The sequence below is a fragment of the Colletes latitarsis genome, chromosome 11 (assembly GCF_051014445.1).
Source record: "Colletes latitarsis isolate SP2378_abdomen chromosome 11, iyColLati1, whole genome shotgun sequence".
NCBI classification, from domain to species: domain Eukaryota; kingdom Metazoa; phylum Arthropoda; class Insecta; order Hymenoptera; family Colletidae; genus Colletes; species Colletes latitarsis.
The window spans coordinates 10866770-10885988 of NC_135144.1; the positions used below are offsets into that span (position 1 = coordinate 10866770).

General features: G+C 36.2%; 1 protein-coding gene across 5 annotated transcripts in view; it reads right to left on the reverse strand.

Moving 5' to 3' along the window:
- LOC143348048 (uncharacterized) overlaps positions 1–19219 on the reverse strand; it is a 271690-nt gene that overhangs the window by 28219 nt on the left and 224252 nt on the right. For all 5 annotated transcript variants that reach the window (XR_013080699.1, XM_076777835.1, XM_076777832.1 and 2 more), the window contains 2 exons: positions 8575–8697; positions 6167–6355 (listed from right to left, as the gene is read on the reverse strand). Coding sequence is in view for 4 of the 5 variants with exons in the window: in XM_076777835.1 (XP_076633950.1) it covers positions 6167–6355; positions 8575–8697 (312 nt within the window). In the remaining variant the exon portion in view is untranslated. The remainder of the gene's footprint in view (positions 1–6166; positions 6356–8574; positions 8698–19219) is intronic.

Below are 19219 nucleotides of genomic sequence, written 5' to 3' on the forward strand. Positions count from 1 at the left end.
ACACTTTTATATGTTATTTATATGTTGAAATCACATTCTAAATCAATTGAGAAAACTGTGTATTTTTAGGATGAAATATCCTCTAAGGGGTGGTTCTACAAGGGTTGTTTTCCTATTTAAAAACTAGCGCTAAAATCAGATTCTACGGGTCAAACAACCCCTAATATTAACCTACTTGTAATAAATAACGTATAACTAATAAAGATACTAATTTTGTCCATGTTTTCAGGAAAATGAACCACTGTGCGACGCGTCGTAAGGAAAATAATTAGCTTACTGCGTTAATATAACAGTATATAATCGCAATAAAGTCTCGTTGAACGATCCAGCATCTAAAATGATTTTAGAAATTCCAAACAAAGTGATTCAATATTCTACGCGATGAATTTTCGCGTTCCAATTCTCTGTACTCTTGTCGTATCGTTGTTTTACTTTTTTCTTTTTAACCATTATCGTGTTTTCTATTTTTCGTTATACGCTGCTTCATCAAGAATGGTATATGTGGGTACACAATACCACCGTGCACGTGACATCAATTTCACGTGATTTTGGTTCTTTTATTTGCTTTCTGTGCACGGTATTTCACCGGTAGCGAAATAAAGAACGCTTTGTCGGGTTGGAAATCTATTAGACACCTATCGCCTAGCTATTTTGTTCGAAACCATAAAACGTGAACTGTAATATATTACTCGGTGCACGGTAGGTTTCCCACGACTGTAATTTCCGTTTGTACCTTGCAGGAAATAATAAATTTAAAGATCGAACGGCGAGTTAATATTCAGATTGCTCGAATGTAAATTTTCGAATCGACCGAAAAGCAAGACGGATCAGTTGCGCTCATCGTGAAAGTTAAATTAACTTGCCAGATGCAGTTAAGAACAAAAGTAAGTGGACAGATGATGAAAATTAATATCAATGAAATTTAATTACTGTAGCATCATAATTACAGGTTTAAGCTTCATTTAATATTTATCTTTATAATATATAGATTCTTAAAATAACATTTAAAAGCAATATTAACAATCGGTGTAAACCGAAATTGAGTTCAAACAAAAGATCAACCAATTTCAGAGAGACAGAAGTAAGTGGACACTCAGTTGATATACAGGATGTTCGCCCACCCCTGGGAAAAATTTTAATCGGAGATTCTAGAGGCCAAAATAAAACGAAAATCAAGAATATCAATTTCTTGACTAAGGCTTCGTTAAAAAGTTATTAAAAAATTTCAAATCATTCTGAAAAAATTATTTATGGATGCGGGGGTCAATTATAATCATTTTTGGTGAATAGACATACCCCTGAAATCCTACCCACTTTCGAGAAAAAAATTCGAGAAGCTAGGGAAATTTTTAGACGAAATTAAAAAATTTCAAATCATATTTAAAAAATTATATTTAGTTACAGGGGGCAATTGCAATCATTTTTGGTCATTACACATACCCTCGAAATCCTACGCATTTTCGAGAAAAAAATTCGTTACCGAAAATATAATGTCTGATCATGAATGAATGATTCCCCTGAAATTTCACGTGTTTGAAATCGTTATAAAAAAATTATTTTTAGTTGCAGGGGTCGATTACAATCATTTTTAGTGAATTGACATTCCCTCGAATTCCTACGCATTTACAAGAAAAAAATTCCTAAACGAAAATATAATGGATGGCCAGAAATGTACCCCCGGAAATTTCATGCGAATCTTTAAAACATCATAACTTCTGAAGGGATTGGACGATTTTAATGTTTAAAAAAGCAAACGACGCGTATTTTGCTAGAGAATATGTAGAAATTGCAAAAATAGTCGAAAAGTTGATCCTTGACCACGCAAAATGAGAAAACCCCCATAAAAATGGTCCAATTTTCAAACGACCTTAACTCCTACAATAGTGAATATATTTCAATGAAACTTTTTTCTGAAGTAGAGCTCATAGGTACCTACTAAAAAGTATTAGACAACTTTTCTATAGGGCGTCAAAAAAAATTACTAACAATCAAAAACGAATTTTTAAGAAAAATCGACAGGTACCTACATTTCTCAACGAAAAAAAGAATTTTCGGTTGCAGAGGTCAATTACAATCATTTCTGGTCATTATACATTTTAAATACAGATTTTAAATACAGTAGGATCAGCATTCAACACTATTGATAAAGATTAGATAGAAAATCTTGTAAACAGTATGCCGCGACTAGAGGCCATAGTCAAAAGGTGGCAATACTAAATATTAATTAGTAGTCATTGATAGTGTCCACTTACTTCTGTCTCTCTGTAATTGTTTGACTTTTTGTTTAAACCACATTTGGGTTTACACCGATCGTTAATATTCATTTTAATTGTTATTCAAATAATCTATATACTATAAGGATGAATATTAAATAAAGCTTAAACATGCAATTGCAATGCTATATTGGTTAAATTTAATTGATATTACTTTCGTCCTTAACTGTATATTCGTTCTTTTTAATATTCGCGAATTTAATGAAATTTACAGTTCTGAGAATCGAGACAAACAGGAGCTTCTTTCTTCGAATTATCACTAAGTAGCCAATCTGAAGCAATTTCTATTTCATTAAATATCTTTCTAAGAACAACGATAAATGCCCTGTACGAAACTTGAGTGATCAAAATGGCCACAGCATTGCCCTATGGAGACGATTAATCAAGTTCATCGCATTGTCGGGAAAATAGAACGCGGAAACCCAATCTTATACGTACACAAATTACGACCGCGTACTGGCAGCGTAAGGAAACTTATTAGTAAATGTTGTGCAGTGTAGCCTCAGGTGCGCCTATTTGCACACTGTAATATCAACTCTACGTTGCACTAAATTCTAAAGCACAACTACGACATCGGAAGCACAACCGGGTAATAAACAATTACGAGAGATAAGGAAATGTAATTGAAACTACCTAATAATCTACACGGTTCGACGAACCGTGAAGTTCTCAGAAGCGCGAATCGATGAACTTTTTCGACGCGATCGGGTCGTGAAATTGGAAATTTATCGTTAATCGGCTCCTATCTATCTCGAGGTTAACCCCTCGACGTACGATTTAATGTAACTTTTCAAACATGTACTATTTAATTTGATCTAAATTTGTTCATACAAGGAATGGTCACGAAAAAGAATAGATTTGTTCTACGACTACCTTGTGAATATAAAAATGTATTGATTTTAATTTATAGGCTACTCGTCATCAAACTTTATAAATTAAAATCAATACAGTTTTATATTCACAAGGTAGTCATAGAACAAATCTATTCTTTTTCGTGCCCATTCCTTGTACGAACTAATTTAAATCAAATTAGTTTGAAAGTACAATAAAACAATCGTTTAAAATTGCTTCGAAAACGAAAGTTCCATTATTCCGTTACGCGTGGCGTTAATATTATTTAATTCTCGTACCGCAAGTTGAACTAAACGAATGTTTAAATGTTTAAATCTCGCCCATAGACAGACCCCAGGGAAAATGAATACGATATCGTTACGAGCTTTCATTGAGTTTAACCTACGGTTCCGGTTAAATTAATCTCGCGCAAAATTAATTAGTCGTCGTTTTGATAAATTAACACGCGACTCCGTGTAAAATGTACACGGTGTACATCGAATTTTACGAAGTTCGCGAGCTAGAAACGCAGAGATGCATCCTTCATTCATTGGCTCGACCCGTCTGAGGGCACGACTTACAAGCTAAATAGACCGTAATGCTATTCGACTGATTAAAAAATAAATTAATAGCTTGAAACGTGATCCCGTCCTCCCTCCTGCATTCTATCATTTTTACGTTAATATTCGTGACATTGTTCGTATTCTAAAACTTGACACCTTTGGTCACATTAATCGCCACTGAAACTGATATTACAACTGTTTCCCTTGGTTTCGTCCCACTCTGCGGAGCATGATTATAACACACAATTTTTGAGAGTTTCGAAGTATTAATTAATGATTTTTATGTATTAATCAGGCTAAAATGAAATTCCAGTAATAAAAAAAAGGCGAACATAACATTTATTTTAGAGAAATTATAGGTTCAGGTGCAGAACTATAGCACCAATGCAATTATAAGATAATAACAATATTATTAGGTCGTTCCATATGTTCGTTTTGTATTAAAATTTAAGGGGGTATTCTTGTCCAGAATTAAAAATAAAATCGATTTTTTTTTTGCACTTTCTTAAAATATATGTCGTTGAAAATATGTGTGCAAAATATGTATAAACGCGTTTTTCTCGAAACCACATTTTTTGGACTGGTGTGCACGATATCTCAAGTCCTATTTCACCGATTGACTTCAAATTTGCACAAAATCTTCAGCAGATGTGTCGTTATCGCACAAACCACGGGTTTTTAAAAAATGTTTATTCCTTCATACTTTTTAAACATGTTATAGACTCATAAAAACCAAAAAAAAAACAATATTTAAACTTCAAAGTGCCGCCATTTTTTTAATTATCAAGATTTTTAATTTCTAATGGTTTACGCCATAGTCATATTCATACAAAACAAGATGACATTTTGTTTCTTTGTTACAGATTAAAGGAACGGTCGGAATCATGCACACCAGCACGACACTTATTCTTTACAATACTTTCTTTAACCAGACACAGTTTACGTAATTATTATTATTTTTTGCTTATAAAAATAATTCGTATTCTTTAAATGTTAGTAAATATGTATGCTATAACTGATGCACTAAAAGTTTTATAGTTTCTTTTTAAAAAAATCCCGAAAAAACCTGAAAATATCACATTCTGGACAAGAATACTGTGACGGCTGAAAATAAAAGCAATTTTCAAGAATTTTTTCGGTGTAACTATGAAATTTTTGTCATAAATGTTTTCGAATGTTCATTTCTTGAACTACTTGTAAAAATTTCGTATAAAAATGTTAATTATTACAGCCGTAATAGGAACCAGCGTGAGAGGCCTCCAAAAATTTGTTGGAAACAGGCCGACGTATAATTTTTCACTGCAAATTATTTAAAACCCCGAACAATAAAAACAGATAAAAAAAAATTTTGATTTTTTCAATTCGTCACAGTGGTTTCCCCCCTTAAAGCAATATTTTAAAGATATAATGGAATTTTATGAAAGAACACACTTGCAGTTTAATTAGAATAAAAATGGTGCTAAGTCATAGCAAACATATTGGAGATGTATGTATATTGAATTATGGCTATATTGTAGAAGAACAATGGAACTAAGGACTTCAATTAACACATTGACTGCCACGTCACCCACATATGAGTGACACGACGTTTCACCAAGGAGTTAAAAAAATTAATTCTTAGCATTAGATGTCAAAGAAAATAAAGCTAGATGGGATCCTCGAATTTTAATGAGTCTATAAAAATAAATTCCATGACAAATTCTTGGTATGCTAGTTTCCAATTGTCTAAAAACAAAATTTAATTTTCCTTTTAATTTGAGAAGTTTGGTCTGGCAGACAACGTGTTAAAAGAACAAAAATATACAACTTTATAAAATGGAAGTGGCATTGACAAAGTGAGAAAAGTTCCCATACAACTTAATAAAACATTTCTACCAGCCAGTCTCTCAACACAATGTCGAAAAGAAAGAACTATAACATCTCACGAATACCTGATTCAAAAGAAGCCTGAACAACCCTACTGCAACTACTGCAACAAATAAGAAATAAATAAACATCAAACCTGACACAGCTCTATCGAATCAGAAACGAATAGAAAGGACCTTTAATTCCCCTAAGAAAATAAGCATCTTCGACACAATATAATTAACACACAGAAATCCATCGCTAATGACCCCGTACAATACAACGTAAAAGCCTCAAAAAGATTTGCACCGATTGCATAACGAAAGTTGATTATTTACACTTCTTCACGTTCTACAGTTTCTCTGAATGTTTTATTTCGATAATAAAAATCTGAAAAATGTCAGTGTTGCTATCATGCTCCGCAGCGTACACGGTAGATTTGTTTTGTTCACGACAAAAGTTAAAATTGTAATTAGAGATAGCCCGGAGGGGGCAGTAGCAAAAAATGGGGGATCTCGTTGGTGGATGGTAAAAGCAGGAGGGCGGTCGACTGCCTGATGGTCGAACGAATAAACATCGACTAACGACTAGTGAACAACACAACAAGAAGGATGGACGCTCTAAAGGTGTACGGATGTGCTTTTTGCGACTCACATGGGAAGCTGACCGGAGGATGAGTCTGGGCGTTGTGCGCGTTGTGGGGGTGCCTGGGGGTCGCGGCGCGTTGTCTGCAAAAGCAGAGAACTGCCGCCGTGACCAGGCCCGCTACGCTCAGTATCAGAAAAATTAGGGCGACCGCGAACCAGGTCGTCTGCATGCCCAGGATCGTAGACACCTCGGAGTCTGGAACAGAAAAGCAAACGAGGAAAAACATTGTTAGCTGGGAGGGGGTGGCCTTTCAGCGTCTGTCAGCTGGCGCGAGGCTTTTTTCACGAACTCCGCGCATTAAGTTCTCCGTCGCGCGAACCCTTCGTCGCGAAATTAAAAAATTAACGACCGGTTGAAAAACGACGGGCCTTTTTTCATACCATCGCTGGGACAATGCATTGTTCAACGTTCCTTCGCCTAAATGCGTTCGTCGATTTTACTTTTTCCCCGGTCGCGGAATACAACAGAAAAATATATCACAGTGTGATATAGTGTGATTTTTGACTAGTTAGATAAACTGGTACCTTGCAATCGGTTTTAGATAAAACTACGAAAGCTTCTTTCGGGATTCGCCCAAACAGGGACCGTTTATAGCCACGATTTCCTGGTTTCTTGCGTTTCACAATTTTTTCCAAGTGCTATGTTACGTTCACAGTTGCAAAATATATTATGGAGACAAACAGTTTTCGTTGCGTGATTTTTGAATTAGGAGAATGTCTCGAATCTATAAAATGACATTTTAATCTTCCACTCTTTAGATACGAAATAAGTCATTAGCAATAGAAGCATGTAATTTCTTTAAAATAATTCGTCATGAAGAAAACTAAATAAAAATAGAATCGATAGATAGATCATTAGGCAGAAATATGCAACTTAGAGTATCGAAAATAATAGAAAAAGAATATATTACTTTCTCGATTCGGTGGCAGCAATTTCGAGTCCTTTTCTCGCGAGTAACTTTCGGTCGTCGCGATTAAAATAGCAATGGCAGTTCAACTTCCTGCCAGGTGTCAAGTAAACTGACAACGGAAGAGAATTAATTCCCCGGGGCGTTGTACAATGTGTTCCCAACGCGAGACCAACACAGAAACCACCCTCTGAGACGGTGCACGCAGTTTCGTTGAATCGGGAGATCGATAGAGCGCGGCATACTTTGCTTTTTATCATTAGGGGCCGCGACATGCTATGGTATCGCAAAAAGGACAAAAAGTTGAGCCGGGGAACACAGGTGCTTCAGCGATACTGCTGTGACTCGACGTTTGAGCGAAGTGTAATTCACGAGGGAAATGAGAAACGAATAAACCTTGGGGATGAAATATATACAAAGTTTATTCCGCGATACCCCGACAGTAATTTTCAATCGTTGACACAGATAGTCAAGGTGGTGAAAGGTTCAAAGATACGCGAGCCTCCGCATATTTAGATTTACGTCATTATTACTAGTTTTCTTGTAGTAACATTTTTTTCAAATGAAATCATATATTTCTTATTGTCCCGATCGATGCATCTTGATATTCTTTACGAAAAAGTATTAATCTATTTATGTTAAAAAATCATTAGTTTGAGAGATATTTTAATTTCAATGTCTGTTAGAAAATCGTGAATATTGTTAATATTATCAATTGAATACACGTTACATAACACTTTTTGCATCGATAACACTTGTTATATGTAATTATAGCTTTGTTTACGATTTTAGTCAACGACGTTATTTATTTGACTATATATTCGATTTATACGTTATTATATCTGACTATACTCCTGGGAAAAATTTTAATGAGAGATTCTAGAGGCCAAAATAAGATGAAAATCAAGAATATCAATTTCTTGACTGAAGCTTCATTAAAAAGTTATTAAAAAATTTCAAACCATACTGAAAAAATTATTTTTGGTTGCGGGGGTCAATTACAATTATTTTTGGTGAATACACATACCCCTTGAAATCCTATCCACTTTCGAGAAAAAAATTCAGTACGGAGGGAACTTTAAACGTTAATAATTTTTTAACGAAACCCCCATCAACAAATTAATATTCTTGATTTTCGTCTAATTTTGACCTCTAGAATCTCCCATTAAAAGTTTTCCCTACCTAGTTTTTTACGCATCCTGTATAAATTTATATAAATGTATATTAAATAAAGTGTGGTTTTATATTCTCGACTGACCTAATTCAAATAAAATGCATCTTTGTGGTAACCCTGTATATTAAGCTCGACTAAAGAATGTAATGAAAATAACAAGAAGTTTTACATAATAATGCATCCCACGAATTGGACAATATCCTAGCTGCACCGTGAGATTCGATTACAAAGTCAATTTGCCCGCGGCGTATTTGGTTTGAAATATGAATGTAGCCTGGTCGCAGACGGTGGTACGGGGCACTCCTAAATGAATCGTTGGTAATTAGAACTTACTGGCACAGAGGTTCGAGGTGGCCTCGTCAGAACCGTCGCCGCAGTGATTCACCCCGTCGCAAATAAGGTCCGTTTCGATGCAGAACTCGTTCTGAGTGCACCGGAAGTCTTTGCAGGTGTGCTCTGAAAAAAAGAAGAAAAAGAAATTTGGGATTGAAAGCGGCACAATAGGGGCGCGAAGGCTGGAAAGGTATCGCGGACAAGTGCATTAGCCTTGCGAAGGGGTTACGCACCCCTCGAGTCGAGGGCCCTCCGACAGGTGTCGAGGCTTCAACGACAATCTAGTTTCGAAACACGCGCCACACTTTTCGGCCACGAGATCCCACTGATTTTCGTTCCCGCCACGCTTTTTCGTTATAATTTCTCCTTCGATCGCGTACTCGAACATTGGGGTAGGTTAACGTGGGTTTTCTACTGTGAACCGCTAGAAAATTCGATTTGTTTTTGCATTTTCTTAAAGGATATAGAAATGTATGTGCAAAAGAATACCATCGAACTCCTAAAATTAACACTAAACCTAGCGACACTTGATGTATAGCCATTCTTACCATAACCGGTCAAATGACTTTCTTTTTCTCTTTTACGAGGCAACCTACTTCTAATTTTTGCATTATATGTATAGAAAGTTGTGTTCTGGTGTTTATTCCTAAGATATCCTTCTCTGTTACGTTAAAAAATTTTTTAATTTTCATCGGATGGAAGATAAAACGCCCTTTAAAATGAATTTTGTTTTAAGTCGATACCGTAGTTAGTTCTAGAGAAAACAACTATTTATATTATTAAATATATTACACATATACTTATTGATACCTTTCATGTTGACGATTACCTTAAAATACGATACTTCTTTTAATTCGAATATGTATTCATGCCATTGCATCAATCAAATTCAACATAAGTTATTAAAAAATAATATTAATGCGTTCTGCAATTTTACATATGGAATCTGACATCTGTCAAATTGACGACTTCCGTAAATCTAGTGATAAGAAAAAGTGCTGGCTAATAATTATGCAAACATCCTTTCTTTAAATTCAGTTTCAATTAAATAAACAATTTATGGTCCAGTTTTATCGTACACTAGTCGTACCATCAGTAGGAATTACTGAAACTTCTCTGGGTATGTAGAGTCAAAGTAAATGTTAAAATAAACATAGAAGACAACATATATAATAATAGTTGATACGGTCATCGGATAGGGAATGAAATGCCCTTTAAAATGAGCGTTCGTACGAGTCGATAGCTTTATTAGTTCCGGAGATATAGCGATTTTAGTTTCAAGTCGATGTGGTGGCTAGTTTCGAAGATAGAGTTTGTTTATGGTTCGTAGTTGCGCTCGCGAGTTCATTCATCTCGCGCGCGCGTCAAAAGTAAACAGTGCGTAGTAAATTCTTGGAAATACTACGCCCGGAACTGGGTCACGAGAGTCACGTACGCGGGGTAGGTCAGCACCACGCACGTAAGACAAAGAGCTCCGACTCCGCTAGACGAGGACAGAGATAGTCGAATTAAGAAAAATTACCTTTTACATAAATTACGATATCTCGAAAACGGAAAGTCGGATCGACAAAAACCAAAAGCCATTTTAAAGGGGAGGCTTTGCCGCTGCCAACAGTGGTTCAATTATTAATAAATCACTAATAGTTTCAGAACTGCACGCATCTAAAGTTTTATGATTTTTAATACGCGTTAATAGGCCTTTCTAAGGCACCGAGCGAGATCGTAGTCGAATTAAAAAAATTACCTTTTACATAAATTGCGATATCTCCGAAACGGAAAGTCGGATCGACAAAAACCAAAAGCCATTTTAAAGGGGAGACTTTGCCGCTTCTGACAATGCCTCAATAATTAATAAAACACTAATAGTTTCGGAACTGCACGTGTCCAAAATTTAGCCTTTTCTAACACGGGGAAGCGAGAGACAGCGGAATTTAAAAAATCACCTTTTACATAAATTATGATATCTCGAAAACGGAAAGTCCGATCGACAAAAACCAAAAACCATTTTAGAGGGGAGGCTTTGCCGCTTCAAACAGTGGCTCGATTATGGCAAAAACACTAGTAGTTTCGGAACTGCATGCTTTTAAAGTTTAACTATTTTTAATACGCATTGTTAAACTGTTCTAAGACAGTGGTAACTATAGATTCTCTATTTCCTATTTACATCAGAAGCTAACCAGAATTTGGTAACAAATTTTGTCTAGTTATTTTACAAAAAAATATAAATCGTTTATTCTATCATTTGACCGATGGTAGGCAAGATAAACTACATATTTTTCTCAGAAAACAAACAATAAGAATAGAAGTGAATATTATAAAATTCATTGTACATATACTATAAGAATATTCGTGAAGTCAAATGGCGGTAAAGTAATATTGTAATTATTTGTTTTATAAATATTGTAAACATTTGATTTGTTATAGCAGTTTTCTCAAAACTATCTTTTCTGAATTGGCTTCCATGGTATCTCAAGATCTACTTGACCGATTTTGTTCAAATTTGCCGTGTATACCTTCAGTATCGCGATGTTCGAAATTCGATTTTTTTTTTCATTTTCTTGAAGGATATAGTTTTAAAAATATATGTGCAAAAGCATATCATCCAACTCCTAAAATTAACAAAAGTATACGTGTTGCACAGTCGAGTTATACATGTTATCGAGTTATACAAAACTATCTTTTCTGAATTGGCTTCTTCAGCACATATAGCCCGTATTAGAATTAAGTCAAAATCATTATTCGTTCTATTTTTTCTTTAGCCTGCTAAAGTTAAAAACAAGATAAAAATCGATATTCCAACTTCAAAATGCTGCCATTTTTTAAATTATCAATTATTTTTTCTCCTTTCGGTACCTGTTATAAAAAAACGTACCCTGATTAAGAATCTTTTTCGTTTTTTTCAAGAATCGCTCGAATCGTGGAAGCCACGAGAACATTTTTACCACTAATTTTGACTAAAAATTTGTAAATATCATTGAAAGAGTAACAAATATATAAAAAATACCAACGAAAACGAAAAAGAACGCGTTCTACGGTAGAAGATCTCCTTAAAAACGTTGTAAAAAGTTATATTGGAACACGGACACCGGTCCAACGAACGATCCCCGCCGAATTTATGTTTCTTCCGACGACTGTGAGGAATTCGCCGTAAAACGGGGAATATATGCTGGCCAATTATTCTTGATCGAAAAAGCACGCGGATGATAGGAGCTATAACTTTGCCCGATCATAACAAAGTAGTCGATGAAGGAATGCGGTGGAAGAGGGGCTAACGATCCCTCTCGTCCGCGATCGCAGTTGTAACTCTTGGGGTTTGGTCTGGAATCGAAGGTAATAAAACGAGAAACGGAGGGTTAAAGGATTGGCGCGAGAGAAATGGCTCGACGGAACCCAAAGAAAAAGCGTCGACCGTCGCGACGCCCGGAGAAGCGTAATTTTCTATAATTTAATAGTTGAAATTCTTTTCGCCTTTATCCTTTCCGTTCGCCCTTTCGTTCAGCCAGATTCGGAGGATTCTCGGAACGAGGACAAAGAGGAGGATGGGGGCTCCAGCCGTGATTAAAAGGGACGGGGGTGATCTACGAATCTCTTAACATTTTGATAGAATGATTTATCGACAACGACTCAGGATAAAATGGTACTCGGAAAAGCCTGGAAATCGAAATTTGGAATCCTGTTCTTAATTACTCACTATTTTCTCCATTGTTTTTACGATTCGCGAGCAACGAACAACGCTCCCTTTTTATTCCAACTTTTCCAATTAATTATACATTTAAATATGCCCGATATTTTTCTTCCCCTGCGTGGAATTGAATACGTTCGCGAAGGAGACTTTATCGTGGAAGAAATAATAATTGAATACTCAAACTTGCGAACTGAGGAGTCCTCAAAGAAGGATTCATCGGGTAACAACTCTCCTAAGAGTCGTTCAATCAACGATAATTAGATACACGCGTAAGAATATCGTTTAAATGTTAAAATGGCAATTTTTTAAAGGGGAAAAGTAAAAAAACTTTTCGTTCTCCAGTTTGGTAAATGAAAATAAATCTTTGCTTGGAACTGCGTCAATATTGGCATCAATTAAGTCGGAATTGGTAGCTTTCGATAGCAATTACCTTAAAGCCTTCATATATTTCCCAGCGACTAGAAACTCTCGAAGTTCGGACGTGAATAGAATTTTCAGGAGGACTATATTTCACTGAGACTGCGATTGGACCAACGAAGACCCGCAAGGGGCTCGTTGACTTTCTACAGGCTATTATGGAGTCCGGAACAGTGTGACCAGAATCGAGCATAATTAAGTGCATAGAAAACGAGAAGAACAAAAGTTTAAAAGTCTAGTTAAAAATCTAGGAATTTTTAAATATTATTCCATCGACGCGCATACAATAATTAAACCATCGTTTTACGACAATATACAATCATGCACATTAATACAAATTTTACGATGAACTGCCGTGTTTTATGATTATAATATGTTATTATATATAATTAAAACTCGAACACAAACTTTCATTTATTTTCAAAGACAATGTAGAAGGAAAATAAAATGTTACATAGAAATAAGTTCCCAATGAAAGGTACCATTAATATTTTGTTACAATACCTCAGCTGACAGCTTTGATACGCTGTGACATTGATTTAAATTTTTATAATTTATGGGTGAATTTTTCAGGAGTTACAAGTGAATAATGTTAAAATTCTTTTCTTGTGTTATCGGGGAAATTACTAGAAAAATACACACTTGTAAAACTCGTTTCTCGTCGGTAATGTGTTAAGATATGTTGATATTTGTAAATAATATGTGTGATGTATGAGAATGTATTATATAAACGCAATTGTAATGTTAATTGCTCTCAAAGTACCTCCTTTCTAAAGTTTTTCTTTGTGCATTAGTTGCGATTTTCCATTGCAATGAATCTTTATTCTGTTATTCCTTACATATTATTTCTTTTTGTGCTCGAGTGTTTTTGTAGAATAATATTTTTACGGAGAGATTTGTTCCAGATTTCAAAGTTACGTTGCTAGAAAACATTCACGAAATTGACTTTGCTTCTATTATAATTTGTAAACAACGATTGACAGTATACCGTTACCTTGCACAAAAAGAATTTTAATAAATTGACTATTCTACGATAGAATACTGATATTTATTCAGAATTTTACCAAAGTTTCGCGTTATTTTTATTTAACTATTATGCAAACATTGTTGAGTATCATACACTATCGCAACCGTAAATATCCTGCAGGCGTGTTCCATCTGCAGTTTTAAATTTACGCTACTAAACGTCGTATTCTATTAATATTCCGCTGTCATCGTCCAAGTATTTATTGTCAATAGAAGTCCTGTGCAATCAATTCGTTTGAATGCAATTCATTCGTTCGTATTTCGATTGGTTTCCGCGCGGTAAGTTGATTTCCTTTCGAATTCGCTCATTCAAATAATAAATACCGGATCGTAGCAAGGAGTAATAAATAATGAATTTCTCGGCACATCCGTTCTTTTATTATAACGAAGAACCATATCACATTAGACGAGTTGAAATACATTTGAAACGAACGTCTCACGTTATCCTTACAACAAAACAAAATTTTAATAAACCACACAACCCCAATTATATTTTTATTCTTTAACAAACAATCGTACGTTTCAAGGCTATATATTCTCTTTCCACAGACAAGTTGGAACGTACGATTTTTCTGGGCCATTTTATAGTACTTTGACCAAGGTACTAGTTTGGAAATTTAACTAAAAAATTGTTTACCCTTCTAAAACAACCACTACACTTAACGAGTATAGAATAAAAATGAATTAACACTGAATCGATGTTAATTATAAAAAGAAATGAACATTTATTTATTCCTTACGTTATAAAAGAACGATTAAAAATTTTCGTTTTATAAGCGTATCAGTCTCGTTTGAAAACCACCCTTCGAATTAATGGTAGAATCCCATCAGCAATTGTTTTTCAGTATTTTAAATACCATTTCAACCTTTCTATAATATTGACCAAGCCTACTTTTCCCCACAATTCTACTTACTGCATATTTATTTTAATTTCACACCAGCGTTAGAAAATTTATAGTGAAGTTGAAGCGACTAAATGTGAGAAAGCGAGATAACGAAGTCGCTGCGGGAAATTGTGTCTGTAATTTGCATTTTCCAACACGGACGAGCAAAATGTGACGCGTGGACGGTAGAGACGATTCATAAATACAAAACTGCCGCGTATCGGAGCAACTTTTGCATTCAATTACTTTTGGTTCAAAAAATAACCGAACTATTTTTAAAAAATTTTTTTTATGTACAACTTATTGCTCTTTGCCTCCTTCAAAGCCCTCCTCTATTTACACACTTGTTCCAGCGATGTTTCCATTTTACGGTGCATTCCTGGAAAGCTTCTTTTGGAACATCCTTCAATGCCTGTGACGAATTTTTCTTGATGTCCTCAACTGAGTCAAAACGGCGTCCTTTCAGCACTGATTTTAATTTTGGGAACAAGGTCTGGGGAATCTGATTTTTGGCACAAAACTGACGAATTAACAAGGCTGAGTGGGCAGGCGCAAGAAACCATGAGTTGTCTCCCCACAACTGTGGTCTCTTTTTGCGAATTTTTTCGCGCAATCTTTTTAAAACGCCTTCATAGTACTGAACAATAATGTTTACCCCAGTTTTACGCAATTCACGTTGCATCGTTGCTCTCGTAACTCGAACATTGTACTCAAATAGCAATAACTCGTAAACTAAACAAGATGTAAACAACTTGTAAAAAAGTCAGTTACGCGGAAGATTAGGACAATTGTAGTGCTGTCAACTGTTCGTTGCTATGACGATACACAAACGCACAACTAAAAAAGTTCGGTTATTTTGTTGAGAGGCCCCGTAGGTGATATTTCGAATTCAGGAGAATCCGACTAGGATCGCTAATGAGTTTCGGACGGTCTGCGAAGCACAGTGTCGTTCATACGGTTCTAAAGGGAGTCGAATTGAGACGATTATCGTCATTACCATCTCGTTAATGTCGTCATCCGCGTCGTTATCGTAATCGCGGCTCCCTTTGCGGTTTATTATATCCAGCGACATGCGAGCGAGCGCACGCGATCCCCGGGCCTCGTGGCGGATTGTCGCCTGAATAAGGATGAATGTGGGGCAAAACGGTAGTTGCACGTAAATGCGGAAAGTTGGTTTCTCGTCGGCGCGATGAAGAAATCTTCCCCTCGAGCCCCCGTCCGTCCACCGTCTCGATTACGGCGCGTTTAATTCTACTTGAATATCTCGCGAGCGAAAAATTCTACGGCCTCAATGGGTGGGCGAGTCTGCTCGTTGAAAAACGCGGATGCGTTCTTTCATTACCAGGCGTTGTTCTTTTGTCGAGGACAATCCGTGCCAGACGAAGGATTCTGACGGCTCGTTGTCTGGTTAACGTGACAAATTGGGCCACGGATTCGTGTGTTCGAATCAACTCCGCTTTGCCAGTTCGAATACGCCGATATTATAAGCTCGCTTCATCTTTGGTTAGTGTTACGACGCGAAATAAACATTGGGGTTTGTTACGATCAAAGTTAGCGAAATTAAAATCATAAAATTAGAAATGGTTCGTGTCTATTAAATTCACTGCGTCCAGGCCCGTACTGTTGGATTTCCTAACCGTCTCACCATGTTACAAAAATCATCTTCAGTGACTATCCCAGGTTCTACGAACTCATGAACATATTGTCATATATTGGACGTGGTGCAAAACTGAGTCAATCTATTGTTCGTATTATTCATAAACAACAAGATGTTAATTATTGAAAGACTTTCTTATATTACTTCTAACTGTGATAAAAATAATTATAATGTTTATTTTTTGTTATTCTTTTATATTCCTAGTAATAAATAACGATTTATGCAAAACTTGTGGCCACTTATGCTCCTTACTGTATGTCTTATTGTACCGATTATCCGCGATGTCCGATTAACATTTATTTTTTTATTTCCTAGTCTTGAGATACACTCCTTCAAAATGGAACAAAATGTTAAAAAGATCGTGCATTAAATTTTAAGAGGATCCTTGTAAGAAGGCTTTAATCTTCGACTTGGTCGTGGTTTTAATGGGTCGTTGGTTATTCGCTGGTCAACAACGATTAGGTAATGGTCATCGATGGTCAACAGCGAGGCTGACATCAAGATCAAAGGTCCAGGAATCCAAAAGGTAGGGCCAACCGAAATAGTTGTTCGGTAGACCAAACTGTCTTTAACTGTCGACTTGGTCTCCGCCTCCCCACTCTTCCACCTTAGGAAGAGGTATATAAAGGGGCACTGCTAGCGTACTCACTCAGTCTCGCGAATTCGGGGGCCTACCTCTGGCCATTAGTGAACTGAGCTGACCAGGAGTAATCAGGAGTGACCAGGACTGACCAGGACTGACCAGGACTGACCAGGACTGACCAATGCTGACCAATGCTGACCAATGCTGACCAATGCTGACCAATGCTGACCAATGCTGACCAATGCCGGGCCGTTGTGAGTAACAGCCAGAATCAGTGAGTTGAATATGATTTTTATTTCTCCGGCCCCCATGTCGTAGGACGAAACGTCCTAACCGACATGGGTGACTGGTTGTATACGTGTTCTCTTTGGCAAGTGTAATGACCGCGTGAGTAGTAACACATGTATATTGTTTTATGTTCGGATCTTTTGCTTAAAATTCGAATCTTCTTGCATACCGCGATTTTTGAGATGACAAATGTCATAGTAGATTCAATTATTTGAAATTTGACACTCATTTTAAAATGAATATATAACGAGTACATACATCAGTTTCTCTCGTTCGCTCGTTCTCTGGTTCTCGCTTTCCGAGATTATGTCTCGACTGAAAGGACCAGAGAGTTTTGCTCGATCACCTCTGTTTAATGGAATGAAACACGTGATCACCTGTGTAGTAGGTCTGATAACTCTAACCGCTTCAACCCCGGTGCAGCTTGGTTCAGCTTAAGTGGGGCCTTGGCGGAGGGATTATTCTCCTCTTTATCCGGAAAAGAGCATAACCGACGTCGAGAGGTCTTGATTCAGGTCCTTTCTCAGTACTAAGTCGGGTCCTTTTGTAATCATGTGTTCTCTAGGACCCGACGGTGTACGTAGAGAAGTAGAGTGACCAGTTTCAACCGTGACTTGCTTTTCTGATAATCAAGGCCGGGGGGGATCAATTTGATACCCACACTCACTGCACGCTATGAGCACGCGTCGCGTCGCGTCGCGTTTTATTTAAGCGTGCGATGTTTTTGCACGCCGCGATTTTTAGTATGACAAATATCGTACCGTCGATCGAAAGTAGAGTCATGATTCTAATATCTTTTACTTGTAATTATATTCATCTTGAAATTAGTGTCAAATTTGTAGTTTCCGATTGTTCTTTATATTTTTCAGTAATTAAATTCACTTTCATGATTACTCTTACGACTTTGGGTATCTTCGATATCGAAGATAACCAAAGTCTTTCTTTACTTATTAAAATATATCATTAGATTTACGTGCAAGAAGATATTTCGCGACGAATACATTGTAGAATCAAAGTAACATATATTATGTACTATTTTCACTTTGTCACTGCACTTGCCTGTAGTTGTAGTATCTGTAGTTTCACGAATGTCAAATTTTTGTTTGTTCTATTTCTAATCTATTAAATAAATTTCTGTTACAGGGCATATTCCTATGGAAGTTGTAGGTTTACAGAAGTAAGAATTAAGAATTGTTACAATTTTGTTTCATATGGTTTTATTTGTGTTTCAGGAAATCATCGTGGGATAAACACAAGATACAACAGAAACATCAAAGAGGTACATATTTTAATGTATTTTGTTAAATAATCAGATAGGTAGGATGTATATTAATTTAGATTTATAGTTAGGCAGGAGTTTAGTTGTCTCTATTAATTATTCTATCAGGCAGACTATATTTTGTTGTTTTGTTGATGGGCATTTACAGGCAAATTCTTTCTCAGAAAACTCTTTTGTTGGTTGTTTCCTTCGTTGGTTGCGTTTCCGTTTATTGCTTCTTTGATCAACGTTATCTGTATTAATTATTATGTCAGGCAGGGTTCTATTTGAATACAAACTCTCGTTTTGGTTAAAATACTCTCTTCGTTGGTTGTGCACCTTTCATTGGTTGCAGTTTCGTTTGTTGCTTCCTTGACCAACGATCGTTGGTCACAGAAGCTCTTTATTAATGGAGGGTGGTTGGGAATCGGTTAGGGCGGGTCTCCATTCGCAGCAACCTCCTCGTGGTGAGACCTGGGTAATATTATTTAGCGTTTAATTAATAATCGTATCACTCTTAGCTGGGTAATGCAATTATTAATTAAAACCTAAATAATATTAGCAAATTGGCTGCGATCCGCCTTGCATAGGTCATCATAAATATAGAGTTTCTTCGCTAGGTTAGTTTGGATTCTCATTGACTATACGGTCGAATTTCAAGAAAACGCCCTTACATTTCTGAAGCCAACGCATTGAAGCGGTTAAAATTTGCACAAGAGTATTATAAAAAACCAATTCCATTCTGGAAATCGATCATTTGGAGTGACGAATCCAAGTTTGAATTAAAATCGAACAGTAGTAGTTGTAGTGATTTTCCTGACTCTCCGAGAGCCTATTACTACGTCTG